The following is a 27,967-nucleotide window of genomic DNA, read 5'->3' as shown; positions in this document are numbered from 1 at the left end:
GGGTCTGACTAAACTCTGGGCTCGAAATACTAAACCGCTCACTTTCTGTGTGACCTTAAGCAAGTTAAAACCAACAATCAACATGAAAAACAAATGTATTAAGTCTAGAAGGAAAATCATCACTTTGCAAGTGGTATGTTTACAGGTGATTAAACATTTTTTGTGTGCTTTCAATTTTTCTGCCATTTTCTCTAAACAGCATGGATTACTAGTATAACTGGCAAAACAAAAACAAAAAACACAAAGCTATCTGTACTTTGGAAACAAACAGATTCTGGGAAAGGACTCTGGAATTCAGGGATTGAGATGCATATATTTGAAAGGGGAGAGGCAGTGCTTTCTAGCAGTCAGGCTACACCCAAGTGAGACATTTTCCTGGCCCCCTGACAGCCCGGCTGGCTTGTCTGGGCTGGCAGTTAGTCCTGCTGTTTCAGTACAGGAGGTGGCTGTTCATTTCCCATCCTATGTGACCACTGTCAGCCTGCTCAGCAAATGCCGCACGGGGTGCCCTCCCTGGGGATGCATGCTGCCTTTAGACCAGGGGCTTCTGTTGAGGTCTCTCTGTACTCCCGTCCTTAGCCAGGTTTGTCCCTTGGTCAAAGGGGAACATGGTGGCTTCCCTGGGTTTCTTTCCCCACGATGAGCATCCCTGTTGCCTGGGTTCCTCATCTGACCTTGACATAGGCTGCCTTCTCTCACTGTTGTCACTGTTTATTGTTGATTTTTTGAGGTATAACATACATACAGGAAAATGCACAAATCTTAAGTGTATGGCCTAATGGATTTTGACATATGTTTATACCATGTAACCACCAGTCAGATCAAGACATTGAACATTTCCATTATTCCAGAGGGTTCCCTCATGCCCTTTCCAAGTCAGTACCACCACCCCCCGGCCCTGCCCCAAGGTAACACTGTAATGACCTCTACCACCATAGGTGCATTTTGCCTGTTTTTGAATTTTATATATACTTTATTTATTTAGGCTGCTCTGGGTCTTAGTTGCGGCACGTGGGATCTTCATAGTGGCATGTTTAGTTGCAGCATGCAGGATCTTTAGTTGCGTTGTGGCATGCGTGTGGGATCTAGTTCACCAACCAGGGATCGAACCCTGGCCCCCTGCACTGGGAGCGTGGAGTCTTACCCACTGGACCACCAGGGAAGTCCCATGAATTTTATATATACTTTTCTGTGTTTGCCTTCTTTTGCTTATCATTATGTGAATCAGCCTTCTATTATTATGTAGCAAATCACCCCAAAATTTAGTGGCTTGAAACAACAAAAAGCAATTCTTTTGCTCACTGATCTTCGTTTGGGCAGGGCTTAGAGGGGATGGTTTTTCTCTGCTCCATGCAGCTTCGGCTAGGGCAGCTTGACTGGGGAAGGTCCATTTCAAGATGGCTCACTTTCATGGCAGGCAAGTTGGTGCTGACCATTAGCTGGTGGCTTAACTGGAGCCCCAGGCCCTCAGTTCTTATCCACATGGGTCTCTCAGTAGCCTGCTTGGGCGTCCTTACACTATGATGGTTCCAAGAGAGTTCCAAGAGAGTGAGCATCCCAAGAGAACAAGGTGGAAGTGCATTTTTAGTGCACTTTTAGCCTTGCATACCTAGCCTCAGGGGACATGGGTTCAAGCCCTGGTCCGGGAAGATCCCACGTGCCGTGGAGCAGCTAAGCCTGTGCACCACAACTACTGAGCCCACAACTACTGAGCCCACAACTACATGTCCCCTGCACTTTAGTGCATTTTTAGCCTTGCATACCTAGCCTCAGAGGTCACATAGCCTCACCTTGGCTATACTCTATTGTTGAGGCAGTCATAAAGGCCTGCTCAGGATCAAGGGGAGGGGACATAGACTGTACCTCTGGATGGGGCATGTGGGAAAGTTCTAGAAGAACATGGGGGATGAGAGATATTGGGGTGCCAATCTGGGGAAGATTCATCCACATTATAACATATATTTGTAGTTTGCTTTTTTAAATGAGGTATAATATTTCATTGTGTGCATATACCACAGTTTACTTATCTAATCTATTACTGACATTTGAATGGTTTGCAGTTTGGGGCTGTTTGAAGAGTGTCACTATGAATATTCTTATACAAGTCTTTCGGTGGATAAGGGCTACCTTCTCTCACTGTTGCTGTCTCTTTAGCTTTTAAGGTTTTAAAAATCATAACAATTCTATCCTTTTATTTTTTTCTTTCCCCATCAGTTACTGTGGCCATATGTATTTTAGTATGTAAATCTCTGCTAGTGTTTTTTAAATGTTGGGAAGAAATTATATAAGTATTTCATAAATATGTTCTCTTTATAAAAACATTCAATATTACAATTAAGATTCAAGTTCCTCCCTACACCGCCTGCCAAGTTTGAGCCCTTTCCTCCTACCCCGAGGTAACCCCTGTCACCAGTTTGGTGGGTCTCCTTCTAGAGCATTTTTGATGCGTCTTCTCACATAAATACTCTCATAGGAAATATTATTTTCTGTGTGTGTGTGTTTTGTTTGTTTGGTACAACGAACGGCATCATACAGCTCTGCAACTTGCTTTCTCACTTAAAAAAATATCTTGGAGATATGGCCATGTAGGTCTACTTTACTTTTAAACTGCTGAATAATGTTCCATAGTATTATTATGCCACTGCCATTTAGCCATTTCCCTATGAAAGGACATTTAGGCTGTAGCCTTCTTTAATGTTTTGCATGAGTCCCATGAACTGGAGGGCAGACCTTGTACACTGTAAATATAGTCAGCGCTTGATCAGTACTGATGCACCCCTTCAAGGAGAGGGTTGCCGGAGCCCTGGATGTGTGTCCCTCAATGTCCCTTTTCTTTGCCTGCAGAGACGTCTCAGAGAGGCTGTGCAGCTGCTGGAAGACTACAAGCATGGGACCCTGCATCCGGGGGTTACTAATGAGCAGGTAACTCTGCTAGAGGTGGGGAGGGAAAGGAAGGTGGCAAATTCACCACCCCCTCCCTGCAGCCAGAACCACTTCTCTTCCCTTCAGAATCCACTTCTACTGCTGCTACATCCCTTGGGGACTTCTGGCTTTTTGGAAGGGATATTCAAGTCTCTCCTGTAACCTGGGTCTGGTAGGGAGGCTGATAAGGCTAGAGAGGCCTAAGGCAGTAGTTTGCTGGAGCTAACGTGTGCATCTTTTCCCAATTCCACATTCAGTGACATCATAGTGATGGCTTGAAATCATCCACAATAGGAGAATTTACACCATGGAAATTGGCAAATACTATAAATCAGGACTTTTTTCTCAAAGAATCAAGTATTAAACATTTACCAGCATACCACTACCCAAAAGTTCAGATTGAGGGTGGGAAATATGGGGGAGGATGGTGGGGATGAGGCTAGAACACTGTAATTTCATTTTTTAAAAAAATTTATTTTATTTATTTATTTTTGGCTGCATTGCATCTTCCTTGCTGCACACAGGCTTTATCTAGTTGTGGCGAGCGGGGCCTACTCTTTGCTGCGGTGCACTGGCCTCTCATTGCGGTGGCTTCTCTTGTTGCAGAGCATGGACTCCAGGCACGCGGGCTCAGTAGTTGTGGTGCACAGGCTTAGCTGCTCCACGGCACGTGGGATCTTCCCGGACCAGGGCTTGAACCCATGTCCCCTGCATCGGCAGGTGGACTCCCAACCACTGAGCCACCAGGGAAGCCCAATTTCATTTTTTTATATCCTGTAGGAACTTGAATTAGAACTAATTGAAAGGTTGATGGTTTTGTTTAGTTTGGGGGAAGGGTAGGGAGATGTAGTTTAGAGCGCAGCTCTAGAGCTCTAGTGACTGTAGAGACAGATGGTTGATGTGCTGAAGTTTTTCTTTTCGTTCATAAGCTTTATTTTAAAATTTATTAAAAATTAATTTCACAGTTTTTTTCAAAGTAATCTATGTGCATAGTTCAAAAAGTCAACTAGTACTAAAACACTTGTAAGGAAAAATAGTATGTTGCCCCATCCCTCCTCAATTCCCATTTCTATTCCCCAGAAGCAAATACTGTTAGCTGTTTCTTCAGTTAGAAACCTATATTTCAAACTAACATGCTTATCTATACTGCTATTTCTCAAGTAGTTCTTTTGTATTATCTATTACGGTAGTTGAGGATTCAGCTCTCTTATTATTCACTCCCATAAACACATTTCTCTCCCCTACCCTCATCACCCTCCCCAAATAGTTATCATAGTTTTGGGGTTTATGGATATTCAATATTCACATTATTACAATTATATGAATAATATTACAACTTTGTTGTACATGATTATGTTTCCTCTCCTTTTCGACTTTACGTTTTACCTGGATTTAATAATTGCCTCATTTTTTCTCATTAACATAGTTTTCCTTGTACCATCTCAAATTCTTACTGCACCCTGTAGCAGCCTTTTGATATTTTCAGTGCCTCCTTTCAATCTGAAGACTCCTGTCCTTCGGTTCCATTATTTTTCTCTGAAACTTTCATTTCTGGAGACCACGTCCCTCCAGGCCTTCCTCTTGGTATACACCTTCATTTTGGTGGAACACCTCTTCTGGTGGCTTCCTGAAAAAAAGGCAAATGGGAAGAAAATTTTGAATCCTTTTAGATCTGAAAAGAAGGTAATTTGTAATTGTAATTCTGCACTCAGCTTTAACTGACAGTTTGGCTGAGGAGAAAATTCCAATTTTTAGGTTGATAACCATATTCCTTCAGAATTTTGAAGACATTGCTCTTCTGGCTTCGGGTCTAGCTGTTGAAAAAGCCAATGCTATTGTATTCCTGATTCTTTGCAAGTGACCTGTTTTCTCTCTTTGGGAATGTTTAGGATCTTCTCTTTATCTATGCAGTTTATTTCTAAACTTCCACAATGCCATCTCTTTTAAAATTCATTATTTTGGGTTCCTGGTGACCTCTTTCAATCTGAAGACTCCCATCTCTCAGTTCTGGCAACTTTTCTTATACTGTTTCTTTGATAATTTCTTCTCATTCTGGAATTCCTATTAGTCAAATATTCAACATCTTAGATTAACACTCAGATTTTCTTTTCCTTTTCTTCTCTCCTATTCCTTCACTTTGTCCCTCTGCTTGGCTTTACAGGAAATTTCCTTGAGTTTATATTCAACATGTCTATTGAATTTCTAACTTCAGATAGTATAATTTTAATTTCTGAGAGCTATTTGATTGTTTCTTTTCTTGGTTCTTTTTAACAGGATCCTCTTCCTGTTTTGTAAATACAGTAACTTCTCATTGGTCTGCATTCTGGAAGCCAAGTAGGGGAAGGAGGCTGGAGTCCCAATACTCACTTTGCAGATTTTCATTAATTTCCCTGCTTTTAGCCTCACCTGCTCCCACTCTCCACTAGGCTAGTGTTCCCAAGTCTGGAGTCACTTGGATTCAGTTTCTCCAGAAGGTTGATAAACTTCCATTGTCTGGGGGATACAGGTGAGGGCGGTAAGAGTCACCTAGCTGTGTGGGGAAGGCCGAGGGGTTCTACTGCTTTGAATACAGATTTTCAACCAAATCCCTGTGTTTAGCCCTGTGATTAACTCTTTGTTCCTGGGGTGCTTGGTCCCTCCAAGTCCTGAACTTTGCTGGTGCCCTGGGGGTGGTGGCCTGGCTTCTTTTTATTTTAAGATTTTTTTTTTTGATGTGGACCATTTTTAAAGTCTTTATTGAATTTGTTACAATATTGCTTCTGTTTTTATGTTTTGTTATTTTGGCCACAAGGCATGTGGGATCTTAGCTCCCCGACCAGGGATCAAACCCGCCACCCCCTGCATTGGAACGTAAAGTCTTAACCACTGGACCATCAGGGAAGTCCCATGGCCCAGCTTCTTAAGTGTGCCTTCTGCGGGCATTGAGGGGAGGCTTCCTCCTCTCTGCTGGACCAGTTACTAAAACTCTACTCATCTTCCATCCAAAACATGTTGCTGTCCCTCCTCTGCTGTTGTCTTCTCTTCTGTTCCGTTGGTGACTCTGTGAGATACCGCCCCTGCCTTCTAGCACCTTTAGGTACAAAGCCCAAGCTGAGGCCCTGTGCTGCCACATGACACACTAGTACCTGGTGGGGTGTTCCATAGGGTGGGTAGCTAAGCCATCAGCCCTCCCCAGTCCAGTTTGTTGGAGCACCTACAGGCCAGTGTTGGTGCTAGGGCCTGGGGAGAGAGGAGGGGAAAAGCTAGAGGAGGGTCCTGCCTCGTGGACTCCCCAGGATCTAGGCAATGACAATGAAAACACATGATGCTGTGGGAGAGCAGAGGGAGGAGTAACCTGCCCAGACTAGGGGAGTCTGGAAGAGATTTCTAGCCTGAGACTTGAGGGGTGAGTAGGGTCTGGTGAGGAGGAGATGGTGGATAGGAGGAGTCCAGGCGAGGAAGCACATCATGGACACAGAGAGGATGGGGCCTCCAGAGGAAGGGACAGGCGAATGTGCTGGACTGCAGCCCACAACGTGGAGGGAGGGCAGAGGTGCCAACAGAGGCAGCCCCTTGGCCGATGTCCTTGTGCGGGGCCCTGGAAGTGACGTGAGCTGCTGCAGTGCTGGTAAGGCAGGGTCCATCTTCAGGTGTCTGTGTTGCCTGCTGAGTTGGGGGCAGCCGTCAGCAGGGAGGGCAGGCTGGGATCTCCCCATTCCTGAGCGTGGTGCTGCCCTCTGGCCGTGGGCACTGAGGAGCCTGGGTGGTGTGACCTGACACGCCCCTCTCTAGGCCAGAGTAGTCCTCAGACTGTGGCAGTTCCTCGTGGACCTGTCAGGGGTGGTCCAGCCTCCGGGTCCTTCCTGATCCTGTGTCTGCTCCCAGCCCAAGCTCCCCTCTAGCCTGTCTTCACCCCTTGGGACTCCTTCCTGCTTTCAGAGTTTGGGGAATGAGGCCATGTTTCCCCTCTTTGCTCCCTTCAGTAGCTTAAAGCTGCCTGTCTTGTTTCCTGGGCCTCCTTTGTTTTCTATCCTGAAAGCCCCCATGTGCCTCCAGGGAGCTGGGAGGAGGGGAGAGGGTGGGGGGGCCCTGGCACTAGCTGTACTTCCCGGTTCTGGCTCACGTCGGTAATGCCTGCAGTGTCCATCTGGAGGCTGGGTAGCACAGTGCTCTAGGTGTGAGCCTGCTGTTCAGTCCCCCCATAAACAGATTGCCTGTCCCCCGCCCTCCTGGCACCCCAGAGCATTGGGATTGGGCTCTGCTGCAGATCTCACAGTACTTCCCTCCCTGGGCCTCATCTGCAGAGCCACAACCCCTCTGGCTTCCAGAGCCACAGGAAGAAAGGAAGGGTGGTGACATACCAGCTCAGGATCTGGGGAAGCCTCAGTGGTCGGGAATTCATGAAGTCCCCATTCCTGGTTCAGGCTGGCCCTGCTCAAGGGTCATGCCTGTGCTGTCTGAAGAGCACAGATCAGATCATTCTGTGCCAGGTAGATGGGGATGGTTCTTGACTTCATTGTGGAGAGTGGCCTTTTGTGTTCTTGGGCTCTGTGCCTGCCCTGATGTCCTTTTGCAGGTGTGTGAGTCAGAAGCCCGTGGCTGTGTCTTGATGCCTGTGGGCCTGTCCTGATGTCATGGGCACCACTGGGTATCCTATGCACTATTTTGTTATCTAACCTGCCCTCCAGTTACAACATCCCACCAGGGGGTTCGTGCAAGCAGATTGATAGTTTATTCCCCCCGATGGCCTTGGTTAGCAGGTGACCGATATCTCCTCCAGAGACTGTTAACTTGTTGAAAAGTTGCTATACTGATGAAAAATTAGTCCTGAGGATAAAATAAAAATAAGTATAATTTACTCTTTGGGCTTGACAGGTAGAAATTTGATGGGCTAGGAACCCTAATAAGGACTGCAGCTATCAGTTAAACAACAAAGCCATAGATGGGAGCAAAAACGTAAGCCCGGGCAGCTAAGTTTCTGGATGTTTGCTGTGCTGTGTGCATTTTATATGCCAGGACCTTGCTGGAATGGTTTGACGTGGATGGAGATGGGTGGGGTTCAATATGGAACGCTCCCCCATGGTAATGAGGCACCACTCACTGTGAGCTCACCAAGGGCCAGGAGCCATGTTAATATTTGCACTTTACAAGTATTAACTCAATTAATCTTCACAGAAACGCTGTTTGGTAGATGCCTACATTAACCCCATTTTAAAGGTAAGAAAAGGGAGGCTCAGAGAGATTATATTACTTACCTCAGGTCACATAACTAGTATGTGGTGGGACAGGAACGCTGGGCCTGGAAGATCCAATGCCCATCTCTCACCCACTATCTGAAGGTGGATTTGGAAGGGAAGGTGATACTCTGGAGTGGAATGTGTGTGCTAACACGGGGCAGAGTGAGTGGCGGGGGGGTAGGGGTGCTGTCAGAGGAGCTTGGTGTGTGTGCACGTCTCGCAGCCCTAGTCACACTGTGCGGTTAACCCTGCCAGGCCAGGTCATGGGCATCTGTGGGGCACCCGGTACGTGAAAGGCGCTGCGGCAGGTGGGCGCGGGGCAGGTTCCTGCCCTCACGCAGCTAGCTCCCGCGCAGGTGCACAGGTAAGCAGGCGCCTGGAGGTAGGCTGGTGGCGAGGCAGTTTGGAGTTACGCTACGGTAGAGGGAGTTCAGTGGTGAGAGACTCCTGAGAACGTAGGTGCTGAGGAAGGGCTTCATGCAGGGGAACGCAAGTGGTTGGATGTAGAATGTAGGGAGAGACCCAAGGCCTGGGACGGACATCCCCGTAAGTCACAGACAAAGGCCGAGAAGTAGAGTGAAGAGAGAGAGAGAGCGTGATGAGAGAAAGAGAGAGGGAGAGAAGTTGAGAGAGGAAGCTGGGAAGTTTCGGGCCAGGTTGTGAAAGTTTTTGAAACCCAGAGAGATGCTGGCTGTGTTGTACCGCAGCAAGGGAGGTGCAGGACAGTGGAACTGTGATCGGATCATTCTGTGCCAGGTAGATGGGGAGGGGTAATTGCCGATAAGGAAACCAGCTTGGGAGCGACTGGGGTGGTCAGGAGTGAGGGGGGCAGCTCTCTGGGAGCCACCGTAGGCTTCTGAGTGGCTGTTCTGGCCCCTCATTACACATTCCCCAGAGGCTGGAAACCCGCCCACCTGACTCCGAGCCTACGCAGCACCCAGCATAGCATATTGGTTGCTCAGAGGCCCCATGTAGGATGGATTCTGCCTGCAGCCTGCCAAGAAAGGGCAGCAGAGATGTAAGAGATACTGCCAGTCTCCTCCCCTGGCAGAGCAGAAATGGGGTCAGCTGTGTTTGGGCTTTGCTGAAAATAGAAGAGAAGATACTGGAGAGTTAAAAATACTTGCACCCTGAATCTTCTCTGGGTATCTGCAGGATTGTCAGAAGCTTGGCTGACATCCCCCTCTTACCCTGACCCCTAGCCAGAGACTTCTGGGGTCCTGACCAGCACCCAGCCCCTCTGGGGCAGCTACAGGTTGGCCCTTATCGTTAGCACAAAATAGGCAAGTGATTAGTATCAGCTGAAGCATATGTATGATGTGCTAGGAGTTGTACTGGGTGCTGTAGACTCATCTCTTGGCTGGGTCATTGTGGTGGCCTCCTGGGTGGTCTCCCCATTCTGCCTGGGCCCCCTCTGCTCATTCCCAATATAGTACTCAGAGTGATCTGTGAGAATATACATGACACGGTTCTCTGCTTCAGGGTTTCTCGGCCTCAGCACGATTGGCATTTGGGGCTGGATGGTTCTTTGTCGTGGGGGCTGTCCTGTGCACTGTAGGACATTTAGCAACACCCCTGGCTTCTACCCACTGGGTACCAGTTAATGACAACCAGACATTACCAGATGGCCCCTGGTGAAAAACTGCCCTCCTGTTAAGAACCACAGCTCTAGTAAAAACTCAGAGTAAAAGCCACAGTCCTTAGCACAAGCTGCAACACCCCAATTCCTCTCTGATTTTGTCTCCTACTACTCTTTCCCTTATTCAGTCCACTTCAGTCACACTGGCCTCCTTGATGTCCCTCAAACATGCTGGGGAGGCCCATTCTGCCTCAGGGCCTTTGCACTGGCTGTTCTGCTGGACAGAATAATCTCCAACCAGATATCTGCATGGCCTCACTCCCTCCTTCAGGTATTTCCTCCAAAGTCACCTCAATGAAAACTACACTGACCACCTTACTATACATCATCCTACTTGAGAATTTCTCCGGGGAAAGAAAAGTCAAGGGAAGCAAAAGAAGGAGCCACTAGGGTCAGAGGCAGGACAAGAGATGGAATTTTGGGGGTCCATGGCCAGTGGGGGGGATCCAGGGACTAGAGGTGCTTCTGGGGGTGGGGGAATGCAACCTCAGTGTCTCACCCTTCCCTCTACCACCCCAGCTCCAGCCCTGGTCTTTTCACCCCTCTCCCCTATGACAGGAGCTGTGGCCCTGGTCATGTCACTGTGTTCCTGTGTCCCCTGAGTATTCCCCATCCTTCACCCCTCCTTTTGCGAGGACCCTACTGCAATACATTTTTTAAAAAATCCATCCTTGCTGCTAGTACACACTCCCTATCCTTACCCTGTCCTACTTTCCCATGTTTCTTGAAGCCCTCATCCTTCTAACATATGAGAAAATTTACTTTTTATTATTTTTATTGTTTGTCCGCTCAAGCATGTGAGCTCTACAGAAGCAGAGATTTTTGGTCTCTGTTTTCACTGATATATTCTTAGTGCCTAGAGCAGCGCCCAGCAAATAACAGGTGCTCAATAAATATTTGTTGGATAAATGAATTTTCTTTAATCGTCACAAGAACCTTGAAAGTAAGTATTCATATTCCTATATCACAAATGAGGAAATGGAGGCTCAAAAAGATTAAGTAAATTGCCCCAAATCACAAGTAGGAGATCTGGAATTCCAATTCCCAGAAAATGGTTTGACTGCAGGGTCTGGCCTCTTAAGAGACAGAAGCTGTGTGTACACGAAATTCGCGACTGCTAATGTGTTACGTAGCAGAATGAGCGGGGATGTTCCTTCTCCTTTCATCTGTAGAACTGGGGAGTACCTTTGCCCCACATAGATATGCATTTGTATCTATTACCTGGGAGTAACCATGGCAACAAAATTAATGGTGAGGAATAATGGGATTGGCCCAAATGATAAATTAAGAAGATTTCTTGTTGTTTTATGGAGGCATCCTCTGCCTTACAGAAGGATCCCCTTCAGGCTCTGTTTAATTACCTTCTGGAGGTTGTTTTAAATAGGCTCTGTCTTTGCTGCTTCAGAGGTTTGGAGAAGCAGCTTGGAAGGAACCAGACTGGGGAGGGGAAGGAGCCAGACTGGGGACAGGGCCTGGGCAGTGACTCCTCCATCTGGGGTCTGGGCACTAGAGGTCTCTGCCCTGAGAAGGCAGGGCTTCTCCTCCTGAAGCTTGTTTGGAGCCCACTCTCTACCCCTCCCTTGGCTTCTACACTGGGTTTCTAATAGGTTCAGATGGCAGCTCAGCTGAGACTTAGGCCATTTCTGAAATCAGCAAACTTCTGCATTGTTCCAGCAACCTTTCACCCAGCTGTTTCCCCACACCCTCTGTGTCCTCATTCTCCAAGTTGAGAAATCAAGAAAGGTCCAAAGTCTCACATCCGCACTGGTTTGTTGCTGCAGCCAGTAAGTTCTAAGGGATCAGGGTTGCACTTTTTAATGTTCAGCCAGAGGCACAGGGAGAGATGACTGAGCCCAAAGGAGATCAGGTCACACTGAGGAATTGTACTTTAAAGCGGAGCTGCTTTGGTGGGCTGACAGAAGACACGGGGGCCTCCCTGTCCTAGATTCTCAATGTGGATGGACTGTCCATTGCATCTCCTTTGGCCTCTCATCAAATGCTTTACATTCCAGGACTATCCTTGCCTGTAACCTGTTTGCAGGGCTGGCTCATTAAACTGCAAACTAGCAACCAGCTCTTGGCTTGTGGGTGGTGTCTGCTGCCATTTCTGCATCCAGCATCTGCCCCATGGGTCCAGCAGGTCCCAGGGAAAAGCCCAGACCCGAAGAGTCAGACCAGACGCCTTGTCCTGGGATCTCTGTAAGCTGGGCCAGGCATCATCAGACGAGAAGGGACCCTGGAGGGACTAGCTTCCACCTCCTGTATGATTAATTCAAAAAAACAATGTAAGTCTAAGGAGTGAGGTGACTGGCACAGGAAGACCATGTGAGTTAGTGGCTAAGCCAGGCCCCAGATCTGCGACCCTGACTATTGCTGCAGCCTGGAGATGGGATGAACCCAAATGAGATCAGGTCGTGACTAGGAAGTTTAGTTTAAAATGGAGCTGTCCCTCCCACCTCACCCCAAAACCTCCTGAGATGGGAGCACTGCCAGATGCCATGAGAAGAGCCTCAACACTACTTAGTGCTCCTTCCTCCCTCCACTGGAAAGGCTTCTCTGACATCATGGGAAACAGTTTCCCAAAACCCCAAATGGGTTACCTTAGTTAGGGCTATACTAACTGCTGTAATGAAATGATCTCAAAACACACCAGCTCAAATAAGACAGACGTTTATCTCTCTCCCATGCAATAGTTTGAGTTCCAGGTGGGCAGGTGGCTCTGCTCCACAGGATCATTCAGGAACCCAGGCTCCTTCCATCATGTTTCTCCACCATCTCCTTGGGTCCTCCTCTCTGCACAGCCCAGGCTGCACTGCAGCCACATCCTTGCTCTGGCTCACAGGCAGGTGACAGCAAGTATAGGCTGGGAGGTGCTAGCCAGACAAAGGCACATCTCACTTCCCCTCGGATGCCACTGGAGGACTCAGTCACATGGATAAGCCTAACTGCAAAGGAGGCTGGGAAGTGTAGTGCAGCAGGTCAGCCACCTGCCCGCTACCTTTCTATTACTGTGGACGAAGGGGCATAGGTTTTGTCGGAAAGTTAACAGTCTATGCCATAGAGGTCAATAAGGGGCTTGGAAGTTGTGCCTGCTATTTCTATTTTTCTAGTGGTTACTCTTAAATTTTTAACAATCATTTTTGAGTAGGTAACACGTGAACAATCTACGGAATTCTAAAGCTATCAAAAAAGTATAGAATAAAAAATAAGTTTCCGCAAGAGGGAAGAGATATGGGAACATATGTATATGTATAACTGATTCACTTTGTTATAAAGCAGAAACTAACACACCATTGTAAAGCAATTATACCCCAATAAAGATGTTAAAAAAAAAAAAAAAGTTTCCCTTTCCCTGTCTCCCAGTTTCCCACTTCTCCCTAGGGTAACCATCAGTTTCTTCTGTATCCTGCCAGAGATATCTGCATACATTTATCCTTTTCCTTTAAGTGCTAATGATATAACAGTGATAACTCCAGGCACATTCAGTGGAGCATGGTTGTAATAGCAAGAAATGGGACAGTGACAAAAGGACAAATATTGTATGATTCTCCTTATATGAAATATCTAGAGTGGTCAAATTCACAGAGACATAAAGTGGAATGGTAGTTGCCAGGAGCTGAGGGAAGGAGTACTGGGGTGTTAGTACTTACTGGGTACAGCGTTTCAGTTGGGGAAGATGAAAAAATTCTGGAGATGGTTGGTGGTGTACAACAATGTGAATGTACTTAATGCTACCGAACTGCACTTAAAAATGGTTAAATGGTAAATTTTATGTTATTTATATTTTACCACAATAAGGAAAAGATGAGAAGTAGCTTAAAAGTCCACCAATAGGGTGCAGTTTACAATATATTCATTCAACGTTTCTGTTAGGAAGAATAAGGCTGCTCTCCATGCTGTAATGTGGAAAGATCTCCACATATATATACTAGATGCCTAAAGGGACAGAACAGTGTGCACTGGTATGCTAGCATTTAGAGACGGCGCATGGGGATTCAAGAGTGGGGGTTATGGAACCAGACTGATCAGGTTCAAATCCCAGTGCTGCCGTGGGATTGTGGGCAAATCACTAAATATCTCAGTGCCTCGGTTTCCACATCTATAAAATGGGAGATATACTGGTCCCTGCCTCATAGGGTTGTTGAGGAGATTAATAAGTTAATATGTACAAAGCCCTGAGAAAGGTATCTGACGCGTAGCACTTATTCACTAAATGTGACTGAACGAGTCTGCGTCCCCGGTCACGAGCTGTAGTTCTGGCTCCACCTCCGAGACCCTGGGCGTGGTTCTGAGCTTTACTTTTCTCACCCGTCCTATGGAAACAGATTTCTGAGTGTGGGACTCAAATAGTTAATGGGACCATTGCCACTTATCTGTGACACTAGCCTGCCTGGGCCGTGGGTGGAGGTGTCATCGCCGTTGGAGAACACGCCTGTGAGCTCTGGGCTTCTGGCCTTGCCTGCTCCCACCCCTGCTGAACTTCTGCCTTTGCTGCTGAGCCGGTGCTGCCTGAGTCTCCATCACTGCTCTCTGGGTGGGGGCGGAGAAGGCAGCCCTTGAATCTGAGGGACACAGATGCAGCTGTGGATTACAGGGGCTGCTTGGCTGGACTTGGGCGGGAGGGGAGGAACAGGTGCTGGGGAGGAGCGTCTGCTGCCCGGCTGCAAAGGGAGGTTCTGGGACCTCAGATGATGTCAGCCAAACTTCTTCCTCTTCTCGTGCCTCAGGCCTGGCTGTCACCCTGGCCAGACCAGACATCAGTGTGCTCCAGAGGGCCCCTGGAGAACAGGGGGGACACAAGTCTGGAGGCAAGGAGGCTTGGGTGCCCATCTCCATCCTGCCACCAGGCCCCTGGAACCATGGCTGAGTCACTTAGTCTCTCTGAGATGAGTTGCTTTGTCTGAAAGTAGTCTACCCACCTCACAGGCATGTTGTAAGAATAAGACAATAGAGATGAAGTTATTTTGAAAAATAATTAAGTCCTTTTAAAAAATACTGCTCGGGCTTCCCTGGTGGTGCAGTGGTTGAGAGTCCGCCTGCCGATGCAGGGGACACGGGTTCGTGCCCCGGTCCGGGAAGATCCCACATGCCGCGGAGCGGCTGGGCCCGTGAGCCATGGCCGCTGAGCCTGCGCGTCCGGAGCCTGTGCTCCGCAACGGGAGAGGCCACAGCAGTGAGAGGCCCCCGAAACGAAAAAAAAAAAAAAAAAAAAAAAAAAAAAAAAAATACTGCTAATTTGACTGACTTCCCCTCTATGTTAGGCATTTATGGAGCATGATCTAGGGGCCAAGTATTTCAGCTATGCGTGTGTCAGTGAACCTCTGTATCAGTCAGTATAAGCCAAGTGCTTGTAACAAACAACCCCTGGATTTCAGGGACTTATACAGTAAGGTCTGTTTCTCACTCATGTCAGAGTCCAGTGCAGCTCAGGAACTTGGCACATGCCGTTGTCCAGGGGCCAGGCTCCTTTTACCTCATGGCTTTACTGTCTTCTAGGGCCTCATTGTCCTCCTCTGGATGCTCTGTGGGAGGCTTTGGGGCCAAGCCTGGAAGTGGTGAACTCCACTTCCACCCACAGTCCATTAGCTAGAACCCGGCCATGTGAGGCCATCTGACTGTGGGGGAGGGTGGAATGCATAGACTTAGCTGTGTGCCCAAAGTGAAATGCCAGCTGCCAGGAGCACCAAGCATAGTCCCCGCCCTGCCCTTACAGCACCCCATTGTACTAATGGAGAAACTGAGGCATGGAGGCAGAGTAATTTGCCCAGGGCCACACATCCAGTAAGTGATTGGAATGCAGGCTGCCTGGTCCTAACACCTGCTCTTTACACTGTTCTTTAATGTCTTAGATCAGTGTTTTCAGCCCAGGCTGTTCATCAGAATCATGGGGATTTTTTTTCTTTATTTATAAGAATTGTATGAAGAGATCTTGAATTTTTAAAAAAAATAAATAGCTTTAGATTTGCTGTGTGCATGGCTCTAGGAGATGGTGGGGGCTGGCACTCAAAGGCAGGCCCCTGCTCTGAGGGGCTGGGCTATGACTGTACAAGGTGAGGGGACCCGGACCCAGGAGATTCTGATTTGGGGTGGAGAGCGTGGGGTGTTAGGAGTCTGTGCCCAGGGCCTGGGGTCACACCTGGGATGATGCTGGGACGTGGTGGGATGCACTGCAGAAGGCACTTTCTGAGCAAAGAAAGATCAACCTTTTATCATTTTTTTTACCTCTCTGCTGTTATGCTCTCACATACCGTCTTTGGCTAACAGTGATTCTACATTTGGTTTTTCTTTCTTTAGTCCCCTCTGTTCCTCAAATATAATTAAGAAAAAAATCTACTGCCTCTAATCTTTCTGGGTCTGGAATAGCAGACAATCAAATATGTTTGAAATGTATCTAAAATCAGAGCGATTAGGCTGTGCATTAGGCTTAAGGGACTGCTGTTAGTAAAATGCATAAACTTTAATACAGATGGTCCTTGACTTATGATGGCTCAACTTACAATTTATAGACTTTATGACGGTCTGAAAACGATATGCATTCAGTAGAAACTGTACTTTGAATTGTGAATTTTGATCTTTTCCTGGCTGGTGTTACGTGGTCTGATACTCTCGTGATGCTGGGGAGGCAGCGAGCCGCATTTACCAGTCAGCCACGAGATCGAGAGGGAAACCACCCATACACTTAGAACCATTGTGCACCCACACGACCAGTCCGTTTTTCACTTTCAGTACAGTATTCAATGAATTACATGAGATATTCAGTACTATATTATAAAGTAGCCTCTGTGTTAGATGACTTTGCCCAACTGTAGGCTAATGTAAGTGTTCTGTGCACATGTAAGGTGGGCCAGGCTAAGCTATGACGTTTGGTACTTTCGGAATGTTAAATAATTTCAACTTACAATGGGTTTATTGGCACATAACCCCACTGTAAGTTGAAGAAGATCTGTATATCAATTTTATAACTCTATTATTGCTACCCAGTAGCATTCTGCAGCTTACTTTATATCGCAGATGACAACATTGCCGTATAAATGAAACATAACTATTCCGTTATAAAACTTTAAACATCAATGCTGACCACGTCTCCCCTCTTACCTCATACCCTTCTTGCTCTGTTAAAAATGCACTGGCCTTTGGTTTGCCCACAATGTAAAATTTTACTTGCTATATTTTCTTGATTCTAAAAAGGCTATTTTATCACATTTTATCATCTCTTAAATGGGATGAATCTTTTAACTGATGGACGTCTTGGCGTTATGCCACCGTTTTCTTTTTTTTTTGGCGGTACGCAGGCCTCTCACTGTTGTGGCCTCTCCCGTTGCGGAGCACAGGCTCCGGACGTGCAGGCTCAGCGGCCATGGCTCACGGGCCCAGCCACTCCGTGGCATGTGGGATCTTCCCGGACCGGGGCACGAACCTGTGTCCCCTGCATCGGCAGGTGGACTCCCAACCACTACACCACTAGGGAAAACCTTTTTTTTTTTTAAATTAATTAATTTATGGCTTCATTGGGTTTTCATTGCTGCATGCGGGCTTTTCTCTAGTTGCGGCGAGTGGGGGCTACTCTTTTGTTGTGGTGCGGGGGCTTCTCATGGCGGTGGCTTCTCTTGTTGGGGAGCACGGGCTCTAGGCACACGGGCTTCAGTAGTTATGGCACGTGGGCTCAGTAGTTGTGGCTCGTGGGCTCTAGAGCGTGGGCTCAGTAGTTGTGGCACACGGGCTTAGTTGCTCCACAGCACCTGGGATCTTCTGGGACCAGGGCTCAAACCCGTGTCTCCTGCATTGGCAGTCAGATTCTTAACCACTGCGCCACCAGGGAAGCCCCATAGTTTTCTTTCTTAGTGGCACATAATAGTATGTCTTAGGATCAACGATGTCTTAGAGTCAATGAAATGCAGTATTTTTATCATTTGAAGGAATTGACAAATTGTTCTCCAGCCCAACCCCATGCTGTGCTGGAAGAGACAACCTCCTCATTCATTTGAAAGCACACAACCTTCTTATAACAATAACAAAAATAGGAATAATAATATCTACAAGATTTAGCACTTGTAAAGTACCTACTATGTGTTCAGCACTGCTCCAGGCACTTTTCATACGCCTCTTCAACAATGTTAGAGCACAGCTATTAACCCCATTTTACAGATGAGGAAATTGAGGCTCAGAGGTAGAAGTGGCAAATCCAGGGATCCAGGCAGTCTGTGTAGCTCTGAAAAATTATGCTGTGCTGCCTCTAGTGATTCTGGGAGACAGCTGAAGTATCTTCATTTAAATCAGGGCTTCTTACCTGGCCACACCTTAAAATGAACTAGGGAGCGTTAGGAAAATGCTGGAAGAATTCCTCAAGTAATTTTACGGCACAGCCAGAATTGAGAACCCTCGGTTTAAATAATCTGTTTGAGGGGCTTCCCTGGTGGCGCAGTGGTTGAGAGTCCGCCTGCCGATGCAGGGGACACGGGTTCGTGCCCCGGTCCGGGAGGATCCCACATGCAGCGGAGCGGCTGGGCCAGTGAGCCATGGCCGCTGAGCCTGTGCGTCCGGAGCCTGTGCTCCGCAACGGGAGAGGCCACAACAGTGAGAGGCCTGCGTACCACAAAAAAAAAAAAAAAAAAAAAAAAAAATCTGTTTGAGATCCCCAGCTGGATCTCTTGGTTAGAAAATGTGGCTTTGAGACCTTAAACTGATACGTGCTTTTAATCTTTGTTTTTTCTTTTCTTTTCCTTTCTCTCTCTCTTTCCCTTCCTTCCTTCCAGCTCTGGAGTGCACAGAAAATCAAGCAGGTAATTCAATTTTAGATTCTTTTCCTTCCCTTCTGCTGTTCTCAGAGACCCTGCCCTGCCCTGCCCTGGCCCGACCCCCCTTCTTTCTTCCCCAGCACCTGGGTCTGAATTTCTGAAGACTAGAGCTCAGGTCAGCCTGCCTTTCCCTGGGCCCCCTGACCTCCTTCCCCATGGGCTCCTTCCACAAAACCCTTATTGTGGGCCTGTTGTGTGCGTGGCATGGGGGACAGAGGGCCTGCAAGGTAGACATGGTCGGCTCTGTGCTGCATTCAGCTTTGAGCACTAGTTAGGAGGAGAAGCTCTGTTTATGGCCCATGTTTGGTTTTCTCTTGCCCCGAGTGGTGGGAAGGATTGACTGGCCACAAGGCAAGGTGGGATACAGCCATTGGCCACCTAAGTCTTCCTGGGGGAGCTGTCCTCCCCCTCCCCCCTCCCATGTCCCATCTCCCTCCCCAGCTGTCACCCTGTGCTCTGTTCCCGGCTCTTGCCAGGCTATTCTACACCCGGACACCAATGAGAAGATCTTCATGCCCTTTAGAATGTCAGGTAAGCCCTTGGGAACCTCTGGTTCTGCCTAGCCTGGGCCAATTACAATGGTCACAGCTCCAGGAGTGTCCAGATGCGCTTGGCTTGAGGGACGTACAGAGCCTGTTACACACACCACCACACTCGCACCTGCATGGTCACTTTGGCTCAACTGTACAGGACTGGCCAGCCTATGGAGCTTTTAAAATGTGCCTGTCTGCCTTTTCTGCCTGAGCAGTTGGGGTAGAATCGAGGCCTCCACAGGTGAATCTGGTGCCCCCAATGCCAGGTTACACCCCATTCACTCAGCAGCAGCCCCAGGGTGACGCCTTCTAGGGCAAGCCCTGCCTTCCATGAGCCACTCCTCTCTTATCTGTGCACACTGAGTGCCTTCCTTCCAAGCCCTGCTCCCTACTCAGCCTTTTCATGCAGGTAACCCCCAGACTAACTCCCTTGTCTCTGATCCTACTTTTAGCCTGCCCTTCTGAGTGTATGCACTACGTTTGTACCACTACACACACAGGGAGGCGGATTCCTGTTCTGTGGAGACCAGTGGGTAGAGAGGGTAATGGAAGAATGGGTATAAGATCCCTGCCCTCAGGAAGTCCCTGCCCTGTGGTCACTAGAGGGACAGCTCTGTTACGTAGAGCTTAATGGCCTAGAAAGCACTTGCCCATACACTGGCTGGGGCCGGCGTGGTTGTCCTGCCTACGGTTCTGAGAGGCTAAGGGCTTTGTCCAGAGTCACACAGCAGAGGTCAGACTCACACTAGTGTGCTGTTGCCTCCTCCATGCCGTTTCTCAGTGCTACAGAGTGTACCCCCCACCCCTGAGTCACAGGGCGGGTGGGAGGGCTGGTGGCTGCTGCCTTGGGAAGCCCTCAGGCGGCTGGAGGAAGGGTCCCTACCAGTGGGTGTTCTCAGTCCAGGAGGTTAGTCAGGCCCCCCCACCGCTGCCTCAGAGAGCCTGAACTCATGGGGCTGAGAGAACAGACAAGCACATGTCATTGTGCAAACGGGCAGTTAGTGCCCGGTGACCCTTGCTTTGCCGTAAGGAACTCCAAGGCGGTGAAGGCTCTCGTAGCTGCGGCTGCAGGTCCTCCCCAGTGCCTGCGTGGGGCCATAGCAGGCTCTCCCCCCGAGACTGGCTTATTCTGCGATTCTCTGATCAGTCTTTGGGCCTCTCTCCTCTCCCTGGTAGGAGAGTGCCGGCTCATGTGTACAAATATGCACACGCAGGACACCAACCTTTGCTCTAGACGTAACCCGTGCAATTGTGGTTCCCTGCTGCTGGGCCACCAGCTGACTGGCTGCTGTAAGTTAGTGGCTGGGACAGGAGGATGCCCACCTACAGCAGTGAGGCTGGGGGAGGGGGCCTTGCCACAGTCTGGGGGCCCTGAGCCGTGGGGAGACGGCCAGGGCCCAGCTGCACTTCATGCCGGCCCTTTCCTGCTCTGCTGAGATGTCCAGCCAGGGCCCTAGAGATTCAAAGAGCTCTGGCACTTGGAGGCACACATCTCAGGTGGGTAGGGAATGCCCTTTCCAGAAATGGTCATGAAGCTGAGAAAGTAAGGGTGTGTTTTAGAAAGACAGGCTGAGGGAAGGAGGAGGACGTCCCAGGGCCTCCAGAGACATTGTGGTGAGGTTGGCGGGGCTTCGTGGCTCCCGGAGGAAATCGTGGGAGGACCACCAAGTGCAGAGTGGCGGCGCCCCGGCCACGGGCGCCTCCTTCAGGAATGGGCCCCTGGCTTTGGGGGCGAGTGAGGACTGAGGGGAACAGAGACAAGGAGGTTGGGGGACACAGGGGAGCCCTCTGTCTTGGGGAGGGCTGGGCTGGGAAAAGGTCTGGGGCTAGAGGTGCCTCCCGCTTAACTGACCTGAGCCCTCTCCCTGGGGCCACTGCCAAGGCCAAGGCCAGAAGTCTCTCTGGCCTCACAGTTGAAAGGCAGGTGGGGCAGAGTCAGATGGGATTATAAAACCCAACTCTTCTCTCTGTCCTCTCACAGGTTACATTCCTTTTGGGACGCCAATTGTAAGTATTACCTTCAAAGGGTTTTCTTTTCTACAAAAATTTTTTAATGTATAACTTTACATCGCTGTTCATAAATATTTGAGTTGTTGATTTAGGATAAATTCCTGGAGGGGACTCACTGGAGAAAATATCATATATTTCTTTTTAATTCTCTTGATGTGTATTGTCAGACCTCTTTCCATAGAACGTGTGCCAATGTACACCCAACAGGGCCTCAAAGTGCCTGCATCCCTGTATATTTCCCATTTCAAGTATTGTCGTTAATTAGGACATGCTGGTTTGATTACAGGGAAGTTTTCCCAGAAAGCTTGGGAAGTCGGAAAGTAAGGGTGCCTTCTGAAAACTGGAAAATTCAGCCTTATTTTTATTCTGTTTTGAAATCAGGATTAAGCTTACTGTTAATCTTTTTATATTGGAGTAAAACAAATGTACAGAAAGGGTGCATTTGTCATAAATGTAAAGCTTGATACGTTTTCACAAAGTGAGCTCATCTAAGTAAATATCACTTAGATAAAGATATAGCGCATTACCAGTGTCTCAGATACCTCTTATGTACCCCTCTGAGTCACTAACCTCACAGGGAACCACTTTTCTGACTCCTTCCTTCATTATATTCTCATTTTGCCTGTTATTGAACTTTATATAAATGGAATCACTTATATAAATGTACTTTTTGGGGACTTGGTTTCTTTCACCCAATTGTTTATGAGACTTACTGTTAAATGTAGTATTTGCTTGTTCTTTTTCATGGCTGTATAATATTCCACTGCTATAACTATATAGAAATTTCTTTATTCATCCTACTGTTGGTAGACATTTGGGTTGTTGCCAGTTTGGAGTTTACAACAACATGCTTTGAACATGATTGTACAAGTCTTTTAGAGGATATATATAGAGATACACACACACGCGCACACACACACACACACACACACACACACACACACACACCCCTACACACATCCTCATTTCTCTTGCATTTTACCGAGGAGGCTAAAGAGATAACAACTAAATGTGGGATGTGATCCTAGAATTGGGATTGGGATCAGGGCAGGTGTATGTGGAAAATGATATTGCAGTTTCTTATAAACATACACTACAATGTGAGCCAGCAATCCTACATTTAGGTATTTACTTCAAGAGAAGTGAATACATATGTCCACACAAAGATCTATATATAAATGTTTATAGTAACTTTTTTTCATCTTAGCCGAAAGCAGGAAACAGACAAGAATGACCAACAGATGTTAAAACCACTAAGTGAAAAACTGATTGGGAACAGGATATTTACCTAGTCTGAAAGTTTCCTATATATTTCATAAATATCATTCATTCTATGTTTATTAATTGGCAGCCTCCTGTAAATAAGGGTCTTCCCTTCTGCCTCCCATTTTCTTGTTTTTTTAAAACTATCAGTATGGTCTTGTATATTTTTTGTATTCAGTGGATAGTAATTTACTTTTTTCATTATTCATTTTTATATACAAATTGTGCCAAATTTGACCAATAGAAACCCTTTAAAGCAATTTCAGTGTCCATTTGACATGTCTTTTTTATGCTATGAGTATGTACGTCAATACTTTCTGGCACAATGTATGGATATTCCAAACTCATCTTGTAGTTTCTCTACCCCATTTCTCCAAAGAGCCCTGGTTCCTTTCAGAGGGGAATGGTATTTAGAAACCAAAATCTGGATAGTTAGGTGTGCTCATTATTACTGGTGTGTCATTGTTTCTAGGCCCTCTTAGCAGACAGAGCTAGGACATACAACTTTTTAAAAATCATGACTATATACTAATACCTCTAATTCCAATCCAACATCTCAGAGTTCTTCCCCTCCTTCCAGTCCATATCTACATCTTCCTTCTCCCTGAATGAGAATACAACAACAATGTATTTATTCAGTTACTAAATCTTATATATACAAATAAAAGAATTTCAGAATTGCTACATTAATGCCACTCAAACATGTATTAATCCCCCCCCAAATGTATTAAGTAAAGCTTGAGATTTCTTTGAAGTTCTTTTTGTCTGTTGAATAGATCCTACTGAGAGTATATAGTCAGAGAATTGTGTTCAAAAGTTATTTGAATTAAAAAAAAAGTTATTTGAATTAGTTATTTTCTTCTGTGTGTATATGTTATTTATATGATATACAGTTAGGTTTATTCATTTCTGTTGCCACTGAATTTCAGATGTTTCCCCATTCTTATTGATTTATTTTGGGAACTATATAAAATGTCAACATAGTTCAAAAGTCAAAAGCTATGTAAAAAAGGCATAATAAAAGCCCCATTTCCCTCTCTATCCCTTCTACCTCCTTCCCACCCAACCTCTCTAAGTAAATAATTTTATCCTTCCTATTTCTTTTTGTAAAAATAAGCAAATACAAATACATTTCCCTTTCTTTTTTCTATAAAAGGCACCATATTATATAACCCTTTTGCGCAATGTTTTTTTTTGCTTAATGACATATCCTGGAAATCACAGTGTATCAGTTTATAGCGATCTTCCTTATTCTTTTTTTTTTTAAAATAGCTGCATAGTAGTATACTACATGGAAGTACCATAATTTATTCAACTATTTTCCTACATATGGACATTTAGACTATTTCCATTATTTTGCCAATATGAATAATACAAGAATAGATAGTCTTGTGCATGTGTTTTGATATTGTTGGAGATATATCTTGAGGGTAACTTCCTAGCTTCTATGGAAGGACTAATTAAATAGACATTTCTGGCAATACTGGGCAAGAAAAAAGAGAGAAGATACAAATAAAAAATACTAGGACTAAAAAGTATAATAATTACAGATATAATAGAAGTTTAAAGGATCAAAATGCACTGAACAATCTGGGGCAGGAAATTTGAAGACTTAGGAAAATATGGATACATTTCTGAGAAAGTACAGGTTACCAAAAACTGCCTAGCAAGAGGAAATATAGAATTTGAAAAGACCTGTAAATAGAAAGAAATTAGATCAGTTGCTTAAAATATATGCACCAAAGAAGTAACAAACAAATCAAAAATTACCACTAGGCTCCCATGATCTTTCAGGTGACTACACTCAAAGGAATAGCCAAACTCAATCTTTACAAAACTCTTTAAAGAGAATAAAAGAAAGGAAATATTCCCCAATTCATTTATGAGGCACTTTGAGACCAATACCAAAGAAGTTAGTATGAGAAAGAAAAATTATAGGCCAATATCACTTACAAAATTACACATAGTCTAAATGAAATAATAGCAAGTTGAATCCAGCACTGTATTAAAATATATCAAAAAAGATTTACCAAGGGGCTTCCCTGGTGGTGCAGTGGTTGAGAGTCCACCTGCCAATGCAGGGGACGTGGGTTCATGCCCTGGTCTGGGAAGATCCCACATGCCACGGAGCGGCTGGGCCCGTGAGCCATGGCCGCTGAGCCTGCATGTCCGGAGCCTGTGCTCCGCAACGGGAGAGGCCACAACAGTGAGAGGCCTGCGTACCGCAAAAAAAAAAAAAAAAAAAAAAGATTTACCAAGAATGGTAATAGAGATGTATTAATATAGTTCATCACATTAACAAATTGAAGGAGAAACATGATGATCTCAGTAGATACAGAAAAATCATTTGATAAAACATAACTCCATTTATAATCTTTTTTAAAAGAGAAGGTTAGTTAGGTCTAAAAGGGAGCTTCATTAACTTAATACAGTATCTGTCAGAAAAAAGAAAACAAAACAAACCAACCCCATAGCAAGAACCATTCTTAAAGATGAATCAGATAAAGGTAAAATCTTAATGTCTGGGACAGGGTAAGAATGCCTGATAGTAATGCTTCTGTCTAGCATTTTCCTAGGAGACTAACAAGTACAATAAGACATGAAAAAATAAATGACCAGTATTAGGATTGGAAAGGAAGAAACAAAATTTTTCATGAGAATAGGCAAACTATTGGAATTACTATTTTATAAGATTTCTGGATGTAAGACAAGTATACAAAATAATTGCTGTATGCCTATAAACCTATAACAAACATCTAGAACATGATATTTTTTTTAAAAAGAAAGCATTTATAATAGCACTTAGTATGATAAGTTACCAAAAATAAATTCAAGAAAGGATGTGCAAGATCTTTATGGAAAAACTTATAAAACTTTATTGAAGGACATTGGAGATCTAAATAAATGGAGAAATATATCACCTTGGGTGGGAATATTCATTATCATGGAGATACCCATTTTCTTCAAATTATATTTAATTATATTCAATAAAATTCCAATCAAAATCTCAGCAGGATTTTTCATGGAACTTGACAAGTTGATACTAAAAATTATATGAACAAGCTAAGGGCCAAGAACAGCCAAGACAATTTTCAAGAATGAGGTGGTGGGACTTCCCTGGTGGCACAGTGATTAAGAATCTGCCTGCCAATGCAGGAGAAGTGGGTTCGATCCCTGCTCCGGGAAGATCCCACATGCCACGGAGCAACTAAGCCCACGTGCCACAACTACTGAGCCCACGCCCCACCGCTACTGAAGCCCGCGTGCCTCCAGCCTGTGCTCCGCAACAAGAGAAGCCACCACAATGAGAAGCCCGTGCACTGCAACGGAAACCCAACGCAGCCAAAAAAAAAAAAGAATGAGGTGGTAAGAGGAGAGTCACCCTACTAAGTAGCATAAGACAGTTTGGTTTTGGTTTGGAGATAAGCAAATAGATCATTGCAACAGAATAGAAAGTCTGGAAACATGCCCATACCCATATGGAAACTTGATATTTGACAAATCAGTGGAGAAGAAGGATGGACCATCTAACAAATGGTGCTACCTATGTGAAAAAGAAGTAAAATTAGATTTCACCTCATACACAAAACACATTAAGTATGAAAAGAAAATATTTGCAGCACTGTTTATAATAGCAAAAAGAAAGGAAACCACTGAAATGTCCATCAAGAGAATGGATAAATATTCATGATTTAGTCATGCAATGGAATACTTAACACAGGAAAGAAAATAAAGGACAGGGCTACATTTATCAATATTGATAAATCTCAAAAACAATGATGAATGAAAAAACAGTAGCAGAGTAATAATACTGTCTGATGTCATTTATATAATGTTTTAATATGCAAAGCAATATTATATATATATATATATTTATGGGTGTATTTTTCAAGGATCCATAAAACATTCATGGGAACAGTTAGCAACAGATTCATGATACTACTTACCTCTGGAGAGAGAGAGAAGGCAATGGAATCTAGCAGAGCAGGAGGTGCTTCATTTGTATCTGTTATGTTTCATCTTTTAAAAAGATAAAATTTTCACAAAAATTTGACAAAATGATAAGATTTGGCAGTATGTGGATATTCATTGTAGTATCCTCTAGACTTCTCTGTATGCTTGCAATATTTCATTTTATACATATATTTTAAATATATATCAACATGTATAGGGAATATCATTCTCATCACTATCCTTTTGTAGTTTCCCTGAAACTTCTACATTGTTCTGACATATTCTGAGAAAGTATTATGTTTTCCCCACTGTAATTGTGTGCATTTAATTTCCTTGCATTTCTTATAGTTTTGGCTGTATATATTTCAGTGCAGTGGGGTTTGGTGTGTTCATAACATTTTTATCTTCTTGATGTTATAATCTCCACCTTCCCACCTCTCTCACTTTCTTTCACACACACGCACACACACACACACACACGAAATATCCCTGTTTCATTGAATATTGTTGTCTTGAACTCTACTTCATCTCATATTAATATTTCTATTCCCATTTTATTTGCCTTGTAAATTATTGCCTACACATTTATATCAGAGTGATATTTAATTTCTGTGTATATGTCACTCGTAGACAAAATTGAGCTGCATTCTACTTTTTTTTACCCAGTTTGAGAAACTGTCTTTAATAATTAATGGAACCCATTCATATTTATTCTGCCACTGGTTATTGTGAGCACTTATCCCAGCCATCAAGTAGCTTGTTTGTTGGTTTGCTTATCAAGTTTGTTATTGTTTCCATTTATTTTCCTGATTTGTACTAGAGTGGTAATTTTCATCGGTCCTTTTGATTTCTTAAGTGGTTTGGAAGGGGAGCATCCTAATCCTCTCTAATTACCATTCTCCTATAATATTTTTTTTTTTTTTTTTTTTTTGCGGTACGCGGGCCTCTCACTGTTGTGGCCTCTCCCGTTGTGGAGCACAGGCTCCGGACGCGCAGGCTCAGCGGCCATGGCTCACGGGCCCAGCTGCTCCGCGGCATGTGGGAGCTTCCTGGACCGGGGCATGAACCCCGTGTCCCCTGCATCGGCAGGCGGACTCTCAACCACTGCGCCACCAGGGAAGCCCCTCCTATAATATTTTATGGAGAGATTTAGCTGTATCTACCTTATTAATATCAATAATTGAATAGTAAATAGGACCTCCCCAACCCTACCCATAAAGGAAGAGACTTTTAGCATACCGTTTTACCCTACTCTCTACTCTACCATTTCACCCGTACACACCTGTCAAGATTTTGGAAATAATCTGGAATCTCACCAGTTTTTTGAATCCTTGCTTAACACCTATATTAAACTTCACAATTTTTTAGGCTTTTCGTGTGTGTGTGTGTGTGTGTGTGTGTTCTCTATGTTTTGCTAGAGTACTTCTTTGAGTAATGTTGAGTGTGTGGGCAATACTTTCTGAGTCCTTCCATATCTGAAATGACGTTTTTTCCCTCTTATACATGAACAATAGTTGGCCTGATTCTCATTTTCTTTATTGGTAAACCTCCCCCACTCCCTTTGGGAGCTTTTGGTATTTTTTCTCTTTATCTTTGGAGTGCAGAAATATCCTTAGGATTAAAAAAAACCTTCTC

General features: G+C 45.3%; 1 protein-coding gene across 8 annotated transcripts in view; it reads left to right on the top strand.

The window, feature by feature from the left end:
* The window catches only part of SFXN5 (sideroflexin 5), a 116,643-nt gene that overhangs the window by 21,807 nt on the left and 66,869 nt on the right, over positions 1-27,967 (top strand). For 7 of the 8 annotated variants that reach the window (XR_003438284.1, XM_027132014.1, XM_027132010.1 and 4 more), the window contains exons 3-6: positions 2,845-2,922; positions 18,531-18,557; positions 19,049-19,103; positions 21,087-21,112. Coding sequence is in view for 7 of the 8 variants with exons in the window: in XM_027132014.1 (XP_026987815.1) it covers positions 2,845-2,922; positions 18,531-18,557; positions 19,049-19,103; positions 21,087-21,112 (186 nt within the window). In the remaining variant the exon portion in view is untranslated. The remainder of the gene's footprint in view (positions 1-2,844; positions 2,923-18,530; positions 18,558-19,048; positions 19,104-21,086; positions 21,113-27,967) is intronic. The other variant, XM_027132013.1, reaches the window with a different exon arrangement.

The sequence above is a fragment of the Aethalodelphis obliquidens genome, unplaced genomic scaffold, assembly GCF_003676395.1.
Source record: "Aethalodelphis obliquidens isolate GAN/ISIS:26980383/991018 unplaced genomic scaffold, ASM367639v1 scaffold40, whole genome shotgun sequence".
Taxonomy (NCBI): domain Eukaryota; kingdom Metazoa; phylum Chordata; class Mammalia; order Artiodactyla; family Delphinidae; genus Aethalodelphis; species Aethalodelphis obliquidens.
This window is presented reverse-complemented; position numbering and strand designations above follow the sequence as displayed.